This window comes from Anguilla rostrata, chromosome 13 (genome assembly GCF_018555375.3).
Source record: "Anguilla rostrata isolate EN2019 chromosome 13, ASM1855537v3, whole genome shotgun sequence".
Taxonomy (NCBI): Eukaryota; Metazoa; Chordata; class Actinopteri; order Anguilliformes; family Anguillidae; genus Anguilla; species Anguilla rostrata.
In genome coordinates, this window is record NC_057945.1 from 18,836,161 (window position 1) to 18,857,470 (window position 21,310).

At 40.7% G+C, this 21,310-nt stretch overlaps 1 protein-coding gene across 2 annotated transcripts; it reads left to right on the forward strand.

The window, feature by feature from the left end:
• The first annotated feature begins 130 nt into the window (after positions 1 to 130).
• On the forward strand, positions 131 to 20,871 carry renbp (renin binding protein). Of its 2 annotated transcripts, none has more exons than XM_064304175.1 (11): positions 131 to 300; positions 2,348 to 2,453; positions 2,565 to 2,640; positions 3,083 to 3,158; positions 4,234 to 4,412; positions 7,644 to 7,868; positions 9,954 to 10,035; positions 14,547 to 14,722; positions 14,960 to 15,091; positions 17,964 to 18,051; positions 18,355 to 18,591. In XM_064304175.1, the coding sequence occupies exons 2-11, from the start codon at positions 2,353 to 2,355 to the stop codon at positions 18,468 to 18,470; spliced, it is 1,251 nt and encodes a 416-aa protein (XP_064160245.1). In that variant the 5' UTR covers positions 131 to 300; positions 2,348 to 2,352; the 3' UTR covers positions 18,471 to 18,591. The 2 variants fall into 2 exon arrangements, with proteins under 2 accessions (XP_064160245.1, XP_064160246.1); XM_064304176.1 differs by lacking the exon at positions 18,355 to 18,591 and adding an exon at positions 18,614 to 20,871 and having other exon boundaries at positions 134 to 300.
• Positions 20,872 to 21,310: the final 439 nt, after the last annotated feature.

The following is a 21,310-nucleotide window of genomic DNA, read 5'->3' on the forward strand; positions in this document are numbered from 1 at the left end:
TAAGCTATCCTAAAATTAGTTTTCCTGGTAAAAGGCAAATAATCGAAGTGGACTTCCGGAATCCCCGGGAAAGGAGAATTCACGTTCACGTGATCAAACTGCAGCGCAGCATGTGACCCGCACGCACAAAGCTGCAAGATACACTCCAGTCATATGATTCAGCGCTCAATCGGCTGCACGGAGTTGGATGCAGTGTAGCTTCTGATGTGGGCATCCAAAACAGTGATACGCAGTGCTAACGGATCGGGCCGCTTTGAATCATTTGAAAGGCAGAACGTTATAATATAGTGTTGCTGAAAAGTAAGTATCGGATTGTTCTGCCCTCCGACATGTTAAGGACAAAAAGCAGACTTAAACTTTAGGATCAGTGTAATTAGTTTCCGTAACGTTCTCGTTTTCTTTTTATGTATCTTCGTAAATTGTGTGGTGAGATTAAGTTATATAAGCTATATATGATTTACGTTACCCAATTTCTATTCGTGCCCGGAAAGTGCAGTTCAAGTTAATCGCTCAACTCGTTTACCTTGCCTGGCTAACTTTCTAGCGGCGAGCTTTTATTTATTTATTTATTTTTTTGCAAGTGAGACTCAAACCCCTCAAAACAAAAATTCTCTGCCTTACAAGATAACAGCAAGTTAAATAGGTTTCCATTACTGTGAAAATATTGACCATAACAGTGAACCAGTTTCGGTAATCAGAATATTCATCGAATGTTAAAGGGTAATGATAACTGGATGTACTTTGAATGTTTTTTTTTTTTTTAATTCACGAAGAATATTACTGTAACGGCGGCTTTAAAAAGGCCTTTCAGTCTTGTTATATAGGCCTATACGTTTTTTAAGTGTAGATTTAATAAGTACCGTAAGTTAAATGTTCCGGGCAACTCTATTCGAGTCGATTTTTCACTTACGCCTACTGTGCAGGGTCCTTAGCAATGTTTTTTTTAAATATATTTTTTAAATGTTATTTCAGTACTTTCATACGGTATTCTTAAAATGTATTTGACACTTGTCTTACATATTTTTAATGACTAAACGATAACCGTTGCCAGTAAATTTGTGTGATATAGGCCTAGCCAGGATGCTATTCTATGACTGGGGAACATAGAGATCTTTCTGGGATCTTAACGTCGTGCGTTACCTGCGATATAGCCAGGATTCGCCGAATATGTTTTTGTATATTTGATTAAATAGTGTCACGATATGCTATAACAAATTATTGCTCCCGCAGTGAATTAGACTTTTGAAAGCAAAAGAGAACTTCCCCGATGGTATTCTGAAACTCGATTTACGATCGTGACGTTTCACATGAAAAGCATATTGTAAAAATATGTGCATTTGAATGAATATTTTTCGACGTCTATACCAAAACAACCATTGTTTTACAAAATGGTATAATAATGAAATTTATGATTCAAAAATTCGAATGAAACCAAAAAAAAATTTTTTTTTGGTACTATTTGGTATTATTTGTTGGTACACGGACATTTATTTCCCTCTTTTAATTAAAGGTGCGTAGTTAGTTATATTCTTAGATATATACGTATGTAGCCCCATAAAACGTTTTTTAATTAAATACGAGAGGCGTGCTCATCGATTACTTTCAACATTTACAAGACCCATCCACCCCCCCCCCCCCCCCCAAAAAAAAAAAAAAAAATTAGATAGATAAATAAATTAATTGAAAAAACTCAGATCCACGGTTACGAAGAATGTGTTGAATTTGAAGAGCATACCCGGGCTACACATTTTAGCTTTAGTTTGGTAGAAAAAACGCATATTTTATTCTCAAAAACAGAAGAAGCACCTAAATGGCTTTCTGACGAAAGAAGTACTAGTGGTTTGCAATTGGATTTGAGGCCACTGTACTATTGAAGGACACCGTAGGCTGAATTGAAAAGGATTCATGAATTCCATTACCTTCCTATTGGACTTCAATTTCCTCAGTGCAAATTGGTTTTGCAACAATGCATGATACAGAAGGAATTGTACAGTCTTGAAATGACAGGGCCTTGAATAGTAATCATATTGGCAAAGAGCATTTTAATATATGACTTCAAAGATTTTGGCCACTTCAGGCGTAGAACATTTGATTGCTGTACAAAGGCCATTATTCATATTGCCTCTTACCAGGTGCTACTCTTTGTACCAGATCACCTCACAGCTATTTAAAAAAAATAAATTGATAGGGTATTTTGCAAGGATTCAAATTCCATCCTGTGTAACCTTGCTATTTGGCTGCATATTACAATTTGGGGGTGGAATATTCGCATGAACCAACATGTACAGTATTTAGAAATGTAACCCCTTCAGAATATACAATTTAACGTTTGACCTGTGTTTCTCAGGAAAGATGACCACTGAGAAACTGCAGCATTTTCGGGAGAGAATCAGAACCGAACTGGATCGAGCCGTGGATTTTTGGCTGAAACATTCTCATGACAAAGAATATGGGTACGCTTATAAAAATGTTCTCGGTAGGTTATGGTTGAAGTGTTCATATGCATGTTGGTTACATTATAAGTTGTAACATGCGGGTGTTACTTTTCTCTTGTTTCTTTACAGTGGCTTTTTTACTTGCATTGGAAAGGATGGTAAAGTGTATGATGAGCTGAAATATGTCTGGTTGCAAGGCAGACAGGTAAAAACAGTTTTACCCAGCACTTTCATTTATTCTTTTGGATTGATTTGTTTGTTCACTGTTGTATTAAATTACATAGGTCATTTAGCAGAAGCTCTTATCCTGAGTGACTTACATTGTTAGAAAACAGAAGTGCATTCTGTAACTAGTTCCTGTGCTGAGTGAGAATGCTGTAGTGCTGAGGGAGAATGATGTAGTGCTGTGAATGTGAATGATGTAGTGCTGAGGGAGAATGATGTTGTGCTGTGAATGTGAATGATGTAGTGCTGAGGGAGAATGATGTTGTGCTGTGCGTGATAATGATGTAGTGCTTTGTGTGAATAATGCAGTGCTGTTGGTGAAGGATGTGGTGCTGAGCATGATCGATGAGTGTGTGATGCCATACTGAATGTAAGTAATGCATTGCTTATGTGAGTGATTCGGTGCTTGTGTTCACTTGCAGGTCTGGATGTACTGTCGGCTGTACAGAACAATGGAGCGATTTCACAGGCCTGAAATTCTAGAGGCTGCCATCTCAGGTTAGAGGAAGGGGGTTTATATTGATATTCCTGGTAGAGAATATGGACTGTGATGTCTTTCATAGATTCTTGGATGTGTCTGCCTATGATGACGACAATACAGGCATGTGAACCTGCTGGGCATGTGAGAACTGAATTCCATTTGAATAATGTTCAAGAGCATGTCCACTTTGTATGAGTCTACAAATTGTGCTCTTTTGAAAGAAAAAGGTGCAGTTCACCATAAAAAGGGGAATTGGTCACCTTGAGTGAATCAGTTGTAAAACCCATCTGTTGGACGGCACTCAGAGTGCATGAGTCTCAATGCCTCACTTGGGTTTGTAGGTTTAGCCTCACCTGTAAAATAAAGGGCACGTTTACATTAGCAGCTCCAATTTCAGTGACTTGGACTCTGGCTGACCTGCAAATTGGATTTTCTGTTACAACAATAACTCGGGGTGACCTTTACTGTGTTTACTGGGGAGCGGAATTGTTTCTTATTTCAGTGAAACCCATGAAAGGAAGAGAGGAAAAAGGAAATGAAAGGAGAGAAACTAGGAAGGGATAACATGATCATAAAATGATAGTGAATGAATCAGCACATTTACATCCTTCCCTTTATTTGTGCACTCGCTCAGCCTTCTCATTTTATGTTCAAATGTGATGTGTGAGCTGGTTGATGGATTATGAAGAGTCTGCACCAGTTTCTTTGGTATTTGGTGAAATGCATGGTGTTTCCAGCACATAGTTAACCTCAATGTATTCATCAAGCCTGATAATTAATCCAGTTTTATTGTTGTGGGTTCAGAAATGTTTCTGGGACTCCAGAACTAGTGTTGCCTGGCCCTGGTCTTCTGTCTTCTGCCTGAGACAACTGCTATATTTGAATCAGTTAACAAACATCCCGCCACACGCTTGCAACATTGATAGTTTTTGGCTGGACCGCAACAGCGGGGCCAACCCTATAAACGCAAATGTCTGTGACTGAGTTAAGAAGTTACACCATTGGTCGGCCGAGTTATGAAGTTACACCATTGGTTGGCCGGTTCAGCCATATACTAGGTTTTGACCTGGTCTTGTTTTTCTTGCTGTGCAGGAGGGGAGTTCTTGCAAAAATTTGCTTGGGTGCCCTCTGCTGGCAGCTCGGGGAAGTGTGCTTTCTGCCTGTCCAGAGATGGCCGAGCAGTGAAAGTGCAGAGGACTATCTTCAGCGAGTGTTTCTACGTCATGGCCCTGGATGAACTGTCTCGTGTCACTGGAGACCAGAAGATGCAGGTAAAGTGGCTCCAAATTATACATAGCGCTTATATGTATCAGAATCTGAGTGCTGAAGGGATAACATGTCCACCACCAATGAGTAAGACCCTCTTGGACAATTTAAGGCAGCCATTTTGTGGCAGAACCTTCCATTAATCAGTCAGCCAATCAATCAGTCAATCTACTCAATTATTCCAGATTATAAAATTGTTGTGCATCCATGATACAAAAACACACAAAAAAGATCCACAATAAAAAATTAAAAAAACAGCTTACGATAGATATAAAACAACATGCATTCAAAGGGTTCCTAAAATCAACAACAAGGTAAAACGCTCCAATACATTATAGCTCTGTGTAAAAATACCAGTGCATTAAAGTGCAGTTTTTAATGAAACTACACATGACATGACTGGGGTCATCTGTGTAAATTAAGGAAATTGATAGTAATATGCAATGAATGACAAGAGACAAGTGTGATATTTTTCTCAGATCATTTCTTGAAATGCGTAAGATGGGGAGAATATCCGTATCAGCTCACTTATGAGCAGATGTCAGCTGTGCCAGCCATACATTTCTCCTTGCCTGGCTTAACTCCTTCATCTCCTCTCCCCCATTTTCTCTCACCACCAGTGTTTTATAAAAATGTCTGTTCTTGCTGGATTTGTTATGACAGCCAAATATTGCACAAGTCGTGACCATGTCTGAAATAGCTTGCTATGAGTCAACTGCATAAATCAGTTATTCAAATTGTAGTTGCATCAAGCCCATGCAATTAGCCCCCCCTGAAGTGCCGTTTTCTTTTTAGTAGAACTTAAGCAGTAAAGTAAACTGAACTGAACACACAGAAGTAACCTTCCATTCTTGTAGAGGTATTCAATAGCTGAGCTGGATTATCTCCTAATATATTCATGTTTGGTCTTGTTATAAAGAGGCTAAAATCATGAATCTGTTGATCATTGATAACATCATAGTGCATTATAAGGCAACTTGAAAAAGCAAGTTTGTCAGCTTTTAGATAAGCCAGCCCTTGTCGGACCCCTCTTACACTCCTTTACCCTTCCACAGCTCACCCGGTCAGGGCAACCATCCTCCCCCTGATCATTCATTAAGTATGCATAGTCCAGGAGAAGAGAGGGTGTTATCCCCCCTCTTGCAGCTACATAAAATGTGGGCCTTTCTTTACTTCAGTGGCTTATCACCAGCCAGTCAACATGGCGGTGGACATCGGGGTTTGGCATCCGCTTTTGGAATCCGGGGAATCTGAACCGTGTCTCTGGGCCTGGTGTTTCTTGGCATTGGGAGTGCGCAGGGTCTGACGCTCTAGATCTTACAAATCACTGGGGTTTTTACATTTTCATCCCTGGCTTCATTCTGCTGTGTTCTGGTTTTTGGATTTTGGTTTTGTTTTTCTTGGGATTACCTTGGGAGAAATGAGTGGCTTGGTATTTCCTTCCATTCATTTCTTTGTCTGTAACATGTCCTTTTCTGTAACATGTCCTTGTCTGTAACATTCCTTGTTTGCGGTAGTTGAACCTTCGTCTTTAGACATTGAATACTCGTAACCTAATAACTTTCTTCATTTTAATCTGGCTGTGAGTTGTACATTGTGATAAAAGATTGAATGAGCAGTTAGTTCTGCCTATCAACAAATTTAGCGATTTAATTGATATCTTTGATAATAATTACCAAATTAAATCTAATGTATTTTACATGTTGGATAACTGAGAAGTTTTGACAGTTGATGCACTTGTGTTCGGTATTCATAGTGTCGAACCGTACACAAGGGCGTTAGCTTGTTAAAACTGCTTGATTTGGAACATAAAACATATATTACTGAATCCTCACATTCCTCACACAGCCAATAATGCCTTGGTCTAAATTAAACTGCAAGAAAACCTTCTCAGCAAGCAGTTGTGGCTGGATTTTGTGAAATGCTGACAGAAAGTCAATAAACAGGAGCTTAGCATGGGTTTTGGGGCCCTCGAGATGTTTATACAGAAAATGAAGTTAATGTGGTATCATTTACATTCACCCCTTTTTGCTCTATAAGCAAACTATAAAGGGTCAAGCAGACTCTCAACGTGACTTGGTACCTTTTTAAAAATTATTCTTTGTGCCACCGGCCCAAAGTAATTTCAGACATTCGTAGTTTTATTTTTAGCAAGCGGAACTATAATAGCATGTTTCCATAGTTAAGTAACTTTCTCTTGTTTCAGTGATTCTAAAAAAATGTACTGAGAAATGCCACTATGTTGATCATCGCATGACCTGAGCTCCTGGCTGCAGTGATTGTCAGGCCCTGCACTATTTTTTGGCTTTCTAAAACAGGCTACACTCAGTGTATCAAATTCTGAGAGGGCACTGAAGTTATCCTGCGTATATTTGAGATGTCATAGATAAAAAATGTAAAACAAATGTATGTTGCTCCTTGGTTGTCTGAATGGAATTCTAATAATTGAATCTCTTGGTTGCCCTTGTGCTGTGACCCTGTCATTTTTCTCATACCATTACAGGCAGCTGTCACATCATAGCTATTCAGTTCTGCTTTTACTTTACACCTCAGCTTGGTCTTTTTGATCCTCACTCTTACTTCCTCTCTGGCATCCCTCATGGCATTGACATCACTACTCTTATAAAAAGCTTGCTTCTTCCTTGACAACTTATTCTTTAATTCCTTAGACACCCATGGCTTACTGCTCAGATAAATTGTTACAGTTTTGCTAGGACTCAACATATCTCTGAAAAAACAGACGTAACGATAAAAACAGTCTTGTAAGAAAGGGGTACTGGCCTCCATCCATGCCCTGCTTTGCCGCCTCTCTACCTTTGCTCTTTTCAACACAATACTTTCCCTTACCTTCTCTTCTCAGACAAAGAGAAGGTAAGGGAAATCAGTTGGCTTGTCTCTGATGTTTAATAAGAAGGCACACATCCTTTGTTCTTCGTTGTGCACACAGCATGTATTTCCATAGTCCATAATCCGAACCTTAATGTCCATCCCATTAACATGCTGTAGAAGGGAAACTGGATTCGTATACAAGGCTGGGGTTGTTCCATAGTAGAAGGAACCTGCATGTGTACTAGATGTTTGTGAGTGAAGTCCAACAGACAGACTACAACGAACACAACTCAGTATAACATTGCCCCCTACACATTAGCTGGGGTGGAGAGGGAGGGCTGTAGGCCCCAACACCCCCCTTATGTGAACCCCTTATTTGAGCACCCGTGTGGAACCTGTGCTTGCAGGTGGAGGCTGAGCAGGTGATGGAGCTCCTGGTTGGCTGGGCGCGAGGGGACTCGGCGGGGCTGGGCCGGCCGGAGCTCCCGGGGGACCCCCCCGTGAACAGCATGGCCGTGCCCATGATGGTGCTCTGTCTCCTGGGGCAGCTGACCGAAGGCCGCCCCCAGCTGGGAGAGAAGTACAGGGACCTGGGGGCCTGGTGTGTGCAGGAGATCCTACAGCATGTGCAGGTGTGTGTGTGTGTGTAACCGCTTTTGTGTAAAATGTATAGATGTGTGTGTAAAGGGAAGAGAATGAGCAATTAATCTGAGAAATCTCTCCCTGCATCAGTTTAGCCATATCACTGGTGTGTTTGGTTTGGTATCAGTGTCTGTGGGGGCGGGGATAATCGTTTCAGGAAAATTAATAATTCGATTGACAGCCTGCTCTCTATTGTAATTAGCTAGTTCTGCATAAACTGTTCACTTTAAAATGGTTTAGAAAATATATATAGTTGTGTGAGGTATTTTTCTAGACTATTTCTTACGCATTTCTGCATGTTCCCTGGTTTCTCTTTTTAATGCTTCATAATCTCCTTGTTCCCATGTTGATACCTAGTCAGCCAATGAAAGAGTGATGAAGCAATATGACACAGTCAGTGCAGTCAAAGCCCATTGGACACAGTCAGTGCTGTCAAAGCCCATAGGAAAGGCCTTCTTTCACATTATAAATTGTTCCTATCTCAAAAAGGTGTAAAGATCTGTGTTGCATATGTGGTATATAAGCAGGTATGCATGATCTTGGAGTGGGTGCTGTTGTAGAATGATGCCATTCTAATTGTTACTTTGTCTAATTGTTCTTTCTTCGTGTGACTTTTGCTTGCTACTCCTATAAACTTAATTTTTTGTTGGTATACAAAGTAATGTGCCAGCGCACCTGCAGTCCTGGCCCTGATGAATAGAAATGGATCATTTGATCATGAGTGGGTTTCAGATATAATGCTGGCCTGTGTTGGACATACTGCTTGTCTGGACATACTGCACTCTCTCTCTAGCATTTGGAGGCTGATGGTAAATGTGCATTCTGGCCAGTCTGTCTTGTGTACGTCTCATTCATTCTGGGCTGCAGGAGTTTTGAAGCATGCCAATGAAGCTTGTAATGAAGCATTTCATGTTGCATAAAGCTTTCATTCAACAGTCTTTTATTTGAATGAGTATGTTTCATGTCTCCAGCTGTGTGTTATCTCTGTGTGCCACCATAAGTTTGCGTGTCTCCTTTTCTATAGAATGTGTGGGTGTGTATGTGTGGGTGTGTGTGTGCATCTGTGTGCGCATGTGTGGGCGTGTGTGCATGTGCGCGCATTTGTGTGCGCGCGTGTGCCCGCGTGTGTGTGCGTTTGTATGCGTGTGTGTGCACATGTATGCGTGTGTGTGTTCAAATTTGAGGCAGGGTGTGAGTGGGAGTACATCTGTATCCTTGTGTCTTTTGTGCAAGCCTATGTGTGAGTGTGTATGAGATGGACTGTGGTAACATATTTTGTGTGTGTGTAAAGGGGAGAGAGTGTGAGTGTGTTACAGATGAGCGATCAATCTACAGCTTGGAAATCTCTCCCCGCATCAATCTATCCCTGTTACTGGAAGGGTGGGGAGGGTCGGTGGGGTCGGGAGGGGGGAGTGCTGCAGTGCAGATGTAATGAATAGTGGCTGGTTTGGGGGAGGGGGGGCAGGAAAGGAACGGATTTTCAAAGGGGAGCAGGCACGTTCAATTACAATTTCCCTCTCTCTGCCAAGTAATTCATTTCAGAAGCAATTACCGGGCTGGCTCTAGTGTGCTGGCTGGCCGTTTTCATTCTAACTGAAATAAATGAGCTGTCAGTGTGGTGCAGTGTGGAGGGGGAGGGGAGAGACAGCCAGGAATCTCCTGCACTGCTCGCCCAGGCTGACTGGCCAGGACGCTCAAACCACACGGTCCGGACCAGCACACTGACCCCTTACACCTTCTCTCCCAGCCTCCTTTAGACCAACTGCAACGGTGCACAACCAGGCACTCGCCTCCTTTACCTTCCCAAGTCTCTGAAGGGTTTTCTTACGTTTTTTATATTCTTGCCGCAAAATACATGATGTTGAGTAAATTTTGTGCATACTGTGAAAATTCTTGCTTTAAAGACCTGCTCATGTTAAAATGAGGGAGTCCCTGTGTGTGAGTGTTTGCGGTTGTCTTTTTGGTGTTTTTTTTAGGGAAATAAAGGGGAGCTTTGGGGACTGCTGTTAAACACCTTCTTGTTTTTTGCACACGAAGGGTGACTTCTGTTTTAATGTGTTCTTGTTTTTGCACAGAGAGGGGGGACTGCCATTTTGGAGAACGTCTCAAAGGAAGGAAAGGAACTGCCTGGTTGCCAGGGGCGACTGCAGAACCCAGGTGACACAATGTCAATAAAAAGCCATTCTGTTCTGTCCTACCTGTTGTTTTCCTTCCTCCTCCGGCTTGTGTGTACAGACAGCATTCTTCACCCTGTAAATGAAGGCTTAATGCCTCATCCCTCCAGCTCACTCAGCTATTTTTAAAATCTCTTTCTTGGTTTTTGTGTCTTCTGTTCAACCCTAGAGACCCCAAATAAATATATAATTAAGCATAGTCCTGTACGTGACCAATTACAACAACTTCCCTGGCCCAGTGATGCAATTATTTACAATTACTCAGCCTGTCCTCTGCTCTCCCACACATTAAGCCTGGAATTAAAACAAAATTCTCTCTGTTCCTACACACACACACACACACACACTCACAAAATCCTGCTTACTGGCAGAAGTTATGGTGTTACTTTACTGCCAGTTGTCGAGAGCAGAATAATTCAGTGCAAGAGCATGATTCCTTCACCTCTGATGCAGATTTCCTTTTCTCTCATGCAGAAATATGTGTGCCCTCAAATTTACCCTGCTGTAGGACTGTGCCGATGATCGTATAAGCGAGTGAATGTTTCCCCCCAAAATGGTCTACCACTGCAGGCATACCTCACTGAAGCGTCCTTGTGAATTCCACTGCTGTTCAATTTCCTATTAGCTTAATGTTAACAATAATGAAAAACCCCTTCAAAAACTAGCTCGCCTTAAGTGCGATCTGTTTTTCACTCCTCAAAATTGAATTATGTAACAAATAAGCGTATATGTTCATAAATAACTACTTTGGGCTCTCTTACCACACCACACTTGCTAGCTAGACAGATGAGGGCATACCTGCTATCCTTGGGACCTCAGAAACAGGGAGATTGTGCAAAGAAAGGCAGGGGGTCTGGGGGTCCTCCACCAAAAAATGTGAATTTCGAGGACTTTGTTTTCTGCATTCTGGCGATTTTTTAAAAGTATAAAAATAACAAAATTATATAAGCATGCTGCAACTGAATTTTTATGTGAAATAGGCCTACTTTTCAATTTAAAAACAAGTTTCAACAAAAATTCTATTTAAGTGTCTGCCCATGTTTTACAATCCATCTTAATATACTGTTGAAATGCAGTGAAATAATCAGTGTTGGGGAAGCTCCTGTGAAAATGTAGGTAACTAAGCTACCAGTTAATGAACACTGGAAGTGGTTAAGCTGTAGTACTGCTGCCAATAAGAGAAAAGTAGTCAACTACACTAAAGCTACTTTTTAGTTGTTGTGTTGAAGCTGCATCATGATAAAAACATTAATTAGGTCACCTATGGGAGCTAGACGCAACTGTTTTTTTACCGTCTTTAAATAACATGAAAAAATAAATTCATGATCTAATCTGCAAGATTCACACTACCAAAATGATAGTTTGTTTATTAAAAAACAGACAAAAGGTGCCTTGCATTATTAAATAATGTTGACTAAGACACGTAAACAAAGCATCACAGTAATCTAATCAATAAGAAATATAAGCGTGTTTAACTTCATCAGTGTCCTCAAAAGATAGGACCGAGAGATAAGAAATGAACCAATCCAGCACAGTCTCAGAGACCCCAACCCAGTTTCTAAGTCTGTCAGTTAAAATGAGGTGATCGATGGTGTCGAATATGCACTTAGATCTGAAAGCACCAGAATGGAGTATTCACCTGAGTCTGCCTTACGTAGCAGGTCATTAGTAACCTTAGAAAGTGCAGTTTCAGTGCTGAGGAGCTGTCGAAAACCAGACTAGAATTCAAAAATATAGTATATATTCTATATTGCTGTTAGCAGTTGCTTAGATACAGCTTTCTCTAATATTTTAGAAATAAAAGGTATCTTTGAAATAGGTATGTAGTTATCTAGTGCAGCGGCATTAAGGTTAGGCTTCTTTAGAAGGGGCTGGACAATATCAGATTTTAAATAATCAGGAATACATCCAGTGCAGAGAGAATATCCATTTAAAACGGATTGAAAACTGGGGCCAATCGCCCCAATAACACTTTAAAAAGTCTAGTAGGTCTGATGGCTAGGGGACTGGAGGAGGGTTTCATGTGGGACACAGTGTCAACAAGATCTTCTATTCAAACAGGCATTCAGAACATTTATTTGTTGACATTTTCAGTGCAATACAGTAATCTTAGATATAATATTGTCGATTTTCTCCACAAAGAAAGATCACAACTTGTCACAGTCAGCAGTAGATGATGCAGGAACACAGGCTGATGCGGAATTTATGAGACTGTCAATCATTTTAAATAAAAGCCTAGTGTTGTGCTGATTGGCAGAGACCAAATCTGAGAGAAATTCTGCTTTTGTATCATTAACTGCCTTGTTGAAGTATATTAATAAGTCTTTCATTTGAAGATAATGAACTTCCAATTTGGTGGACTTCCATTTGCTTTCTGTTTTTCTGCATTCCTCTTAATTGTCTGTATTTCATCATTTATCCACGGATTTATCCACTGGTTTTTTTACTTTGTCTTAATTGCAAAAAGAGCAATAGCGTTCAGTGTGGTTTGGCACAAGTTATTTAATGTGTGTAACAGTTCCTCCGTATGTAGAGTTTGTAGTTGTATTTCTGCTGGAATTTGAGAAAGCTGCAGAAAAATTTGAAGCACTTTGAGAGTTGATCATGCGTGAGCGAAAAGATTCCCTGTTATTTTTAATGGGCATAGGAAGCTCTACATCAAATAAAACACTCGAGTGATCAAAGACAAAAACGTCCTTCACTTCAGGGCTGGTTAAGCTAATGCCAAAAGTAAGGACAAGATTGAGCGTATGTCCTTTAGAATATGTTGGTTCGTTATCATGCCGCTCTAAATTAAAAGTCTCCGCAAGGTGTAAAAAGGCAACAGTGAAAAGGGAGCTGCAGGGGTGTCAATGTGAATGTTAAAATCACTCACAATAATGATTGTGTCGTAGTGCAAAACAAGAGAGGGTATAGAGATGGGAGAGCATTTGAAAGAGCTCTTGTGAAATATGGCCATACCTTCACCTTTTCCACTGTCTGTAGGTTGGCTGATATATTTATAATCTGGAGAACAAACCTGAATTGGTTCACAGTGCACATCATGAGGCAGCCAAGTCTGTTAACATAAAAAATCCAAGTTGCGAAAGGTGATAAAAAATCATTTGTGATAAAAGTCTTATTTGAGAGTGATCTTACTTCAAGAAGTGCTTTTTTTCACTTTCTGTAGTTTTAAATCAATGAATGCCTTCAGCACAACAGGAGTTTTATTAGATTAGATTATTTGGGCAACAGCCTCGAGCACACAGATCTATATAAAGCTTTATGACCAAAAACAACAGGTTGAATTTGCCGGAGTGGGGGATTCATAAATTCAAAGGGAACATCGGAGCAGTTCTCGTTAAAAACAGGTGTATCTAGCAGGGCAGTGGTCGTGTTGCTCTGTATTAAAAAACGGTCGGCTGAGCGGTAGATAAATAAAATCTGTTATGAGCACCTAGGCAAATAAGTGTACAGGCCTCCTGGGTGTTAGCGGACAATGCTCTGGTACCATTCCTACTGGGGTGTAGACCATGTCTACCAAATAACATTGGCTGTTCCCAGACAGTTATTAATGGATACAGTATCATGTTCTTTGCACCACCCAGACAGCCAGTTATGCAGGTTAAAAAGTTTGTCAAACTTCTCAGAGCCTCTGTTAAAAATGGAGGGAGGTCCTGACAGGATAATCATTTTATTTAGTTTTCAGAGTTTGCCACAAATCTCACGAAAGTGATCCTTCAGAGGTTCGGATTCCCATAGTTCCTCAGTGCACAGCGACAGTGGCTGTATTTCCTGTTATAATTGCATTTTCTAGTTGAAATTGAGTGTCTTTACTCTCGCACCAGGGAAACAGTTCAGCTGTCTTCTGATAGCTGGGCACAGCGGTGTTGCGCACAGTCGAATCGCGGAAGACCTCCGGCACCAGTGCATTAGATTCTGCAGTGTCAGTTTCCAAAGGGTCATTTCAAACCGGATACCTGTATTAAGTTTCAATCAGTGGAGCATGGGGAAAATGGTTTTCTTCTCTTTGTGATCCACACCCCACTGTGAGTCTGGGCTGGGGAAGAGGCAGGGAGGATAGGACAGGCTGACTGTGAGTGAGGCAGCATTGTTGAGAACACAGTCAATTTCCTTTTCTACATCTTTGTCTTTTAGAGTAATGATCCTTTTCTCCAACATTGAAATCTTGTCAGTGAGCTCCTTGATGAGTCCACATTCGTCTCACTCAATGTTTTTGGTCAGTCCACATTCATCCGCAAATAAAATCATTTCACATGAGACATAGAGGACGGTTTTACCCTTTTCTTCAAGAGGGTAGCCCATTGTGCAGATAGCTGCGTGGGATCTAGCAGCGTAAAGAGGAGACCATGACATGTAATAACTGCGAGAATAGACAAGACACTCAGGGACCCATTTTCGCAGTGAAATCACAACTGTCAGAAGAGCAGTGATTCACAGCGGTGGCAATTTAAGGCATGTCCAGCTTTTAACAGTGTGGATCTGGTGCTGTAGGGCACGCCCTGGAGGCGGGCTGGTTCCTGCTGCAGTACGCGGTCGCTCACGGGGAGCGGGAGCTGCAGAAGGTGGCGGTGGAGACGTTCATGGAGCTGCCATTCCGCACAGGCTGGGACCCGCAGCACGGCGGCCTCTTCTACTTCCTGGATGTGGACGGGCACTGCCCCACGCAGGTACTTCCTGTCAGAGCCGCCATGTGAGGAGAGCCTGCTCTTTCAATCCCACTGTGCTGTATTCTCAGTCCCATAACTCCTCGCAGTCATACAAGCCTGCTCTCCCAGTCCCATGATCTAAGTGTGACGGCCTGGTTTGCTGGAGTAGAGTTTGAAGCTCTGGATGTTGATTGTGTGTGTGTGTGTGTGTGTGTGTGTGTGCGCGTGTGCGTGTGCGTGTGTGTGTTTTCCCTGCAGCTTGAGTGGAATATGAAGCTCTGGTGGCCGCATTGTGAGGCTCTCATCGCCTTCCTAATGGCCTATGCACAGGATAGGGAGCCCGCACTGCTGGACAGGTTCACTCAGGTGTATGACTACACCTTCAGCCATGTGAGTAATTAGTCAATATAATGATATTGATAATAATACAAATATTGGTAGTTATGCATTGAATCTATAGTGCATTCTGATGATTTCAATGCACTGTACAAGAAAGGGGGTGAAACTCTATTCAACCGCCACCAGTGTTCAGCGCCTGCCTGGGTGATGCAGAGTAATCCCCTTACATCAGCTGAGGTAGAGAGAGAGGGAATGATGAGCCAATTACCCTGAGAGTACTCTTAAGGGAGGGGGTGAGGGAGGGGAGTCCCACACTTTTCCAAACACCCAAAGTCATTATTCGCTGGAGGATGACTGTCTCGGAACAAGAAGGATGGGGCGTCTGCAAACCAAACCAATTATGCCAAGCAATCCAGCCAATCACTGTCGGATTCAAGCAATTTAACTTCTCCATTCTACTTGTGAGTGCTGGTGGATTATATAGAGTTGGAAAACCTGTTTTGGATTATCATCCCTGAAGGAAAGGAGTTGAGTGGCGTTGGGCATGTGAGACAACCCTGGTTGCAATCATGCTCTAATTATAAAGCTTTGGGTTAGAAAACAGAGGTGTGTAAATTTCAATAACCTGGGTCCAAATAGATTTGCTTCCATCCAAAAAGATTTTTTGTATTTAGTGTCTGGGAGTAACACCCACTAATCACCATCCCCACCGCAACCACAGTGCAAATGTTTCAAAATGAAAACACGTACATGCAACAGAAGTTCACTTTACTCCATCATAGAATTATAGGTTTTCTAGAGAATAATCTGTAGCCCTTCGATTGATATTTTGTCCACAAAATACATCTTTTATATCATAAATCTATCCAGGAGATTGTTGTTGCTACTGATATTTTCGCTGTCATGTCTGGTTATTATGGTGTTTACTGGACGGTGATATAGTCAGTATTCTTTTTCTCTGACGACTGCTTTAGATTTCATGCAATTTAAAGCCTATTTCAGACCAAAGATTCGCAACAGAATGGGCTGCAACTGGAACTACGCAAAACTCTAAAAACTGACCTGTTCACATCAAAGTGACAAGATAAGACATTGCTTATGGTTACCATAGCAACAATTTTATAATATCTAGGTTAATATTGCAAAAATGGATGAAAGTAGTAGCAATAGGAGATGCTTGCTGTAGCGGCAGTACTGCTAATAAAAGCAAGGTTTCCTTAGAGCCGAACATCCAGTCCTTGGAGGCGGCCATGGGTGCTTCAAACGCAGCGTTGTTTAATCTCCTACAGTGAGTTTTCATAAATGTTGCCTATGTTGTCACCAGTGCAAACTCCACCACCCCTGTGTGCAACCAACCACCTCGCTCACCCCCACCACCACCCTCCCAAAATGGCCTTTGGCATTTATTCCTCCTGATCATCCCCTACATGTGATTGGCTGCACAATCCCTTGCATGCCCTACCCACTCTGATGGTCCAGATCACTACAGATGGTCAAGTAGGTTTTTGGTGGCATACCTGGTTATATAAATAAACTAGCTGCTCCCTGGACATATGGAGGGTTGTGCTCATTGTAGGTCCTACTCCCACAAGGAAATTGGCAGGAATCCGCAATCTTCTTATTTGTGATAGCTGCCCGAGGCAGCAATTTAACGCATGAGAATCTTCATGAGCATGCTATCTCATTTTGCATTTGTGCATAATCACATCCAGAAATCTTCAGTGTTGACCAATATTTCATGTTGTGCATTTCTAATTTTGCAGCAGTTACCTGGTAGTCAATGACAGGCTTGGAAAAACTGGTGGGTTTGGTGTACACTTATAGAAAACTTTTAGCCTGCTAATGATCAATGGTTACCCACCAAGATGGCAACATTGTCAACTACTTAGCTGACTGTGCCATTTTACTGACTTGTCTAACAGTTCACTGACCATATTATCCTAGATAACTATTAGCCTGGTCAAAACCGGACAAAGTCACACCATTGTGGCTAACAGATATCCAGTAAGGCGATAACTTTTTATTTTACAATGCACTACTTATCTCCCATGAAATTCTGTTAAAATGATTTGTAATATGTGAACTAATATTACATGTTAGTTCTTGAATTATACAGTGACTATATTAAAACTATCTTCTTTAAGCTTAGTTGTATAAGTGTGCCTGGCAATTCTCATATTATGACAAGCATGACAGCTATCAAATAAACAGAAACAAATATTTTTTATTTTTATTGAAACATTTCTGTTGTTTAAATCCACTGACAATGAGGGGTTAGTTTTTGTATATTTAATTGTTAGCTGGTTATAATTGTGTTATTCTTCTTTAAAAAAAAACATCATACTGTACCTTCCTAACTAGCTAGCCAACCAAAATCCTTGATTATACTATAAAATGTTGATGCTGTTCCAACTACTGTGCTTACATCAACACTTGAATTTAATTTTTCTCTCTAGAAACTTCAGGCCTAATAGGTGATTATATTTACTTTAAATGCCTCCATTTTAAGTAAGATCATTAAAGAACTTTCCTCTCTGACTCCCGGACACAAATTAAGTGCTTGGAGTACTGGAATTTCACAAGGTGATAATGGCTCATATATTAAGCAGTTATCAAGCAGATTCTGCTCTCCCTTTGCCAAAAAATATCCCTTGGTGCATTGCCATAAAATCTCCCTTCACTGTCTCCCATATGAAATTATTGCTCTCAAAACATCAATTAATCCTGATTGATCAGGGGAAAAGACATCTAAAACATCAGTTTGAACAAATGCCTGTATGTAAAATTCTCCACTGTTGAATATTTGAAACGGTCAGAAAGGGGCTCAGATGTTGGCTGCCAGGGCAATGATTAGCCTCTCTGTAACTGCCACTTCCTATTCATGTTTGTCATGACACCTCTTCCTGTTCCTGTTTGTGGGCAGTTTCCTGATCTGGAGCATGCAGAGTGGTTCGGGTACCTGAGTCAGCAGGGCAGCGTGGTGCTTGACTTCAAAGGAGGGCCATTTAAAGGTGAGCAGTGTGGTTGCATGGAGGTCATGGGACCATGTGGAGCACAGCTGATTGGTTGGCTAATTCTAGTCCATGGGTAAAGGCATTAGCATGGGCTGCCAAGCACTTTCCATGGGCTTTTGGTCCTTGCAGACCAAAGCCAGACGTTCAGATTGGCAGTAATATGAAACGTGAGATGAATTGCGTTGATTGGGTGTTTGATTTTACGCGATAAACCAGCCATCTAGCTTTGGTGACCAGAGCTGACCCGAGCAAGACCACAGGTAGAAACCTCTCTGATGTTTTTATTTGTTTATTTGACAGGGACAGTGTGCAGCCACTTGGCTGTCCCAGAATTAGCTATCAAGCTAAATATCATCTGTTTTCCCTTGGCAGGTAACACAAAAAAAGGAATACATGCAGACAACATGTATTCTTGAGTAATTAACTCAACATCACATCCACATAGACCTGGAGCTCTCCTCTTTTATTAGAACGTCACCAAAAAAACCCATGCGTGAAGGAACTCTGTGATTAAACATCTGTAAATAAATAAGTCACCGGATGTGTCATTCTCTCCCAGGTTTCTTCCATGTGCCCCGTTGCCTGTATATGTGTGAAAGACTCCTGGATGGCCTCATTGGACAGTCCTGAGATCCCTGAGGGCTGAGCGGTTGAAAAGCAGAAAACCCCACTCAAAAAAAAAATCTAATAATAAATACATTTTTATATAGGAGTGGGAGTGGCGGTGGGTCAAGTGTCAGTGCTATTTTTTGTTTTTCTGAGAAATTTCTGGTTTCCACATGGCGTTAAAAATAATTTACTCCAGTTGGTGGTGAGTAATATCAAGTCCAGTCCATTACCTTCTTTAAAAAACCTGGGCGGAGGGGGCTGGGGATTGGTGTCAGGCTTGCAGTTCTTGTCCTGTGGTCACACCTGTGGTTGTCCGGCTAACAGTTTAACCAGGGATTTCACAGACCCTTACCTGTGCCAATATTGCTTACCTCTGTCTGTACTACCTGTGAAACCAAGACTGTTAATGCAGCCATGTGTGTGTTAACAGTCTGAAATTTTAATATGACAATTTTGCCAAAGAAAACATTCCATTCCTCTAAAAACATGTCCTTTGTGAACCAACTGTAGAGATTGGTTGGGGGGAAGCAAAGGTGCACAGATTTAAAACCTTTTCAAAAATGAAATTGTTCACTAGTTAAGCATTGATTTAAAAAATATTTTAAAATACAAAGGGAATTCTGTGCTCACCGCTGTACCAACCACCTAGCTGGCTTGCCAGCTAGACAGTTGGCAAGTCTTGAAAGGATTGCTAGCTTTATAGTTTGTAAGTAAACTTGGCATGCTAGACATGTTCATTTTATATGGTTAATGTTAATCAATTCTTTCCTAATCTAGCACACACTGCTCATTCAGATTGACAAGCAATGTTTGTTCTGTGTTTAAGAGCTCTGATCAAGAGTGGCCAACCCTAGTCCTGGAGAGCCACAGGGTCATCTTAAAAACAACAGCCATTTTAGATCAAGTAAACCAGTTGTGGTGGGTTAACTGTGTAGTAAACTGCTTTAAATGATCGATTAAGTGGCGAGTAACACCAAAAATGGCAGATTCTGTGGCTCTCCTGGACCTGGGTTGGCCACCTCTAGCTCAGATGCTTGCAGGGAGATGGATGCTAGTGTACTTTCTTAAGTATTGGCATCAAAAGATTAGATTAGACAGGCAGACTGAGCATGTTTATGATTTTCATCTTATTTAGATAAGTTGAAATGGTTTTTGTACTGAAAAATGGCTTTGAGGAAACCATTTCAGAATTTTAAGGGAAATGTACAGTATTGCTGAAAATGCACTTTCAATGGAGGCTTGTGGCTGTTCTGGGCCCAGAATGAGGTTGCTATATTATAATGAACTATACTTTACATGGACAGCAGAAATTCTGTCATTGTATTCAAATCTGTTGATAATTAATTATGTTGGTATAGGTCATGAGAAACCATCTTAATGTGTAGAAGGTCCAGTGCATATTCACTTTATTTTTAAACAGACTGGGTGAATGTCAAAGATCCTGGCATTATCGACTATATTCTGAGAAAGTGTGTGTGTGCATCTGTATGCACGGGAGGGACACATATATTTGTGTTTATATGATATGTTTCATATGTACTGCTTTGTGTTTACAACATATCCACAATTGTCATCATTTCAATCTTTTTTGGCCTAAGAAGGGGGGAAAAAACATAGAAACGATCATCTATGGATTTATCTTTCACTTTATCTTTAATTTCATGAAAATCTGTGTACTGCAGCATTTTGATACAGTAAGATTTATTTTTGGTTTTAAAAAACATTTTACAATTTTCAAGGTCTTGATGAACAGTGAGGTGGATTAGATGTGTTAAAAAAATTAAACTCTGAATTAGCTAATATGTCCTGCAGATCCCTGAAAAACAATATACTATTGGAACACTCCTGTTGCTGTTGATTCACAAGGATAATCAGTGGGGTCTTGGAAAAGTAAATGCATTTTATTAAACAGGTGTTACAGATGGAAGAGTGGAGATGGTCTTTTAATTCAGCCTTCAGTGACTTGAAGTATATTTACTGTGTGTTGGGTGTTTGCCCATATCTGATTCACTGTTAAGGTATTCAGTATTCTGTGTGTGATCTTATCATCTTGTCATAGACAGAGATGTGGATGTCACTAGATCAGGACTGTTTGAGTGTTACACTTTTGAACAAATTACTGCTTTCATCCAAAATGTATAAATTATGCATTGCTGTAAATCATAACATAATAATAGATTTTGTCTTTAACTGTTTTGACTCATGAAACTCACGTTTGCATCTTTTCAAGTGGGAATTACGATCTTTTCGTCAGTATCGGGTCTAAGATATCTAGGTTTCCTAGAAACCTAGAGGTTTTCTAAAACCTCTCCAAAAATGAATAAAATTCTTGTTGGGCATGATAAAGCATATACATTTGCCCCTTATGATGGTTTAAGATAAAACATTGAAAAAGAATGTGACATACCTAAATATGTGATCATTCACTCTTCTTAGTTTTTCTGTTTTCGACAGTATGTAATTTTTTATTGCATGGGGATGGGATGACATTTTACAAATGTTACTATTCATGATCACTCCAAGGGAAATTTTACATTTATCTAGCGCATAGCAGCACACAGTAAATTTGAATGAGTATTTTTCATGCCCTAAGTGGCAAGTATAGCTCATGGAGATACTAATACCCTATGTTATGCACAGTAAGATT

Coding starts and splice junctions, on each gene's coding strand:
- renbp (XM_064304175.1), top strand. CDS start 2,353: ATGACCACTGAGAAACTGCAGCATTTTCGGGAGAGAATCAGAACCGAA. Junction 2,641..3,082: donor TCTGGTTGCAAGGCAGACAG/GTAAAAACAGTT, acceptor GTTCACTTGCAG/GTCTGGATGTACTGTCGGCT. Junction 7,869..9,953: donor AGATCCTACAGCATGTGCAG/GTGTGTGTGTGT, acceptor GTTTTTGCACAG/AGAGGGGGGACTGCCATTTT.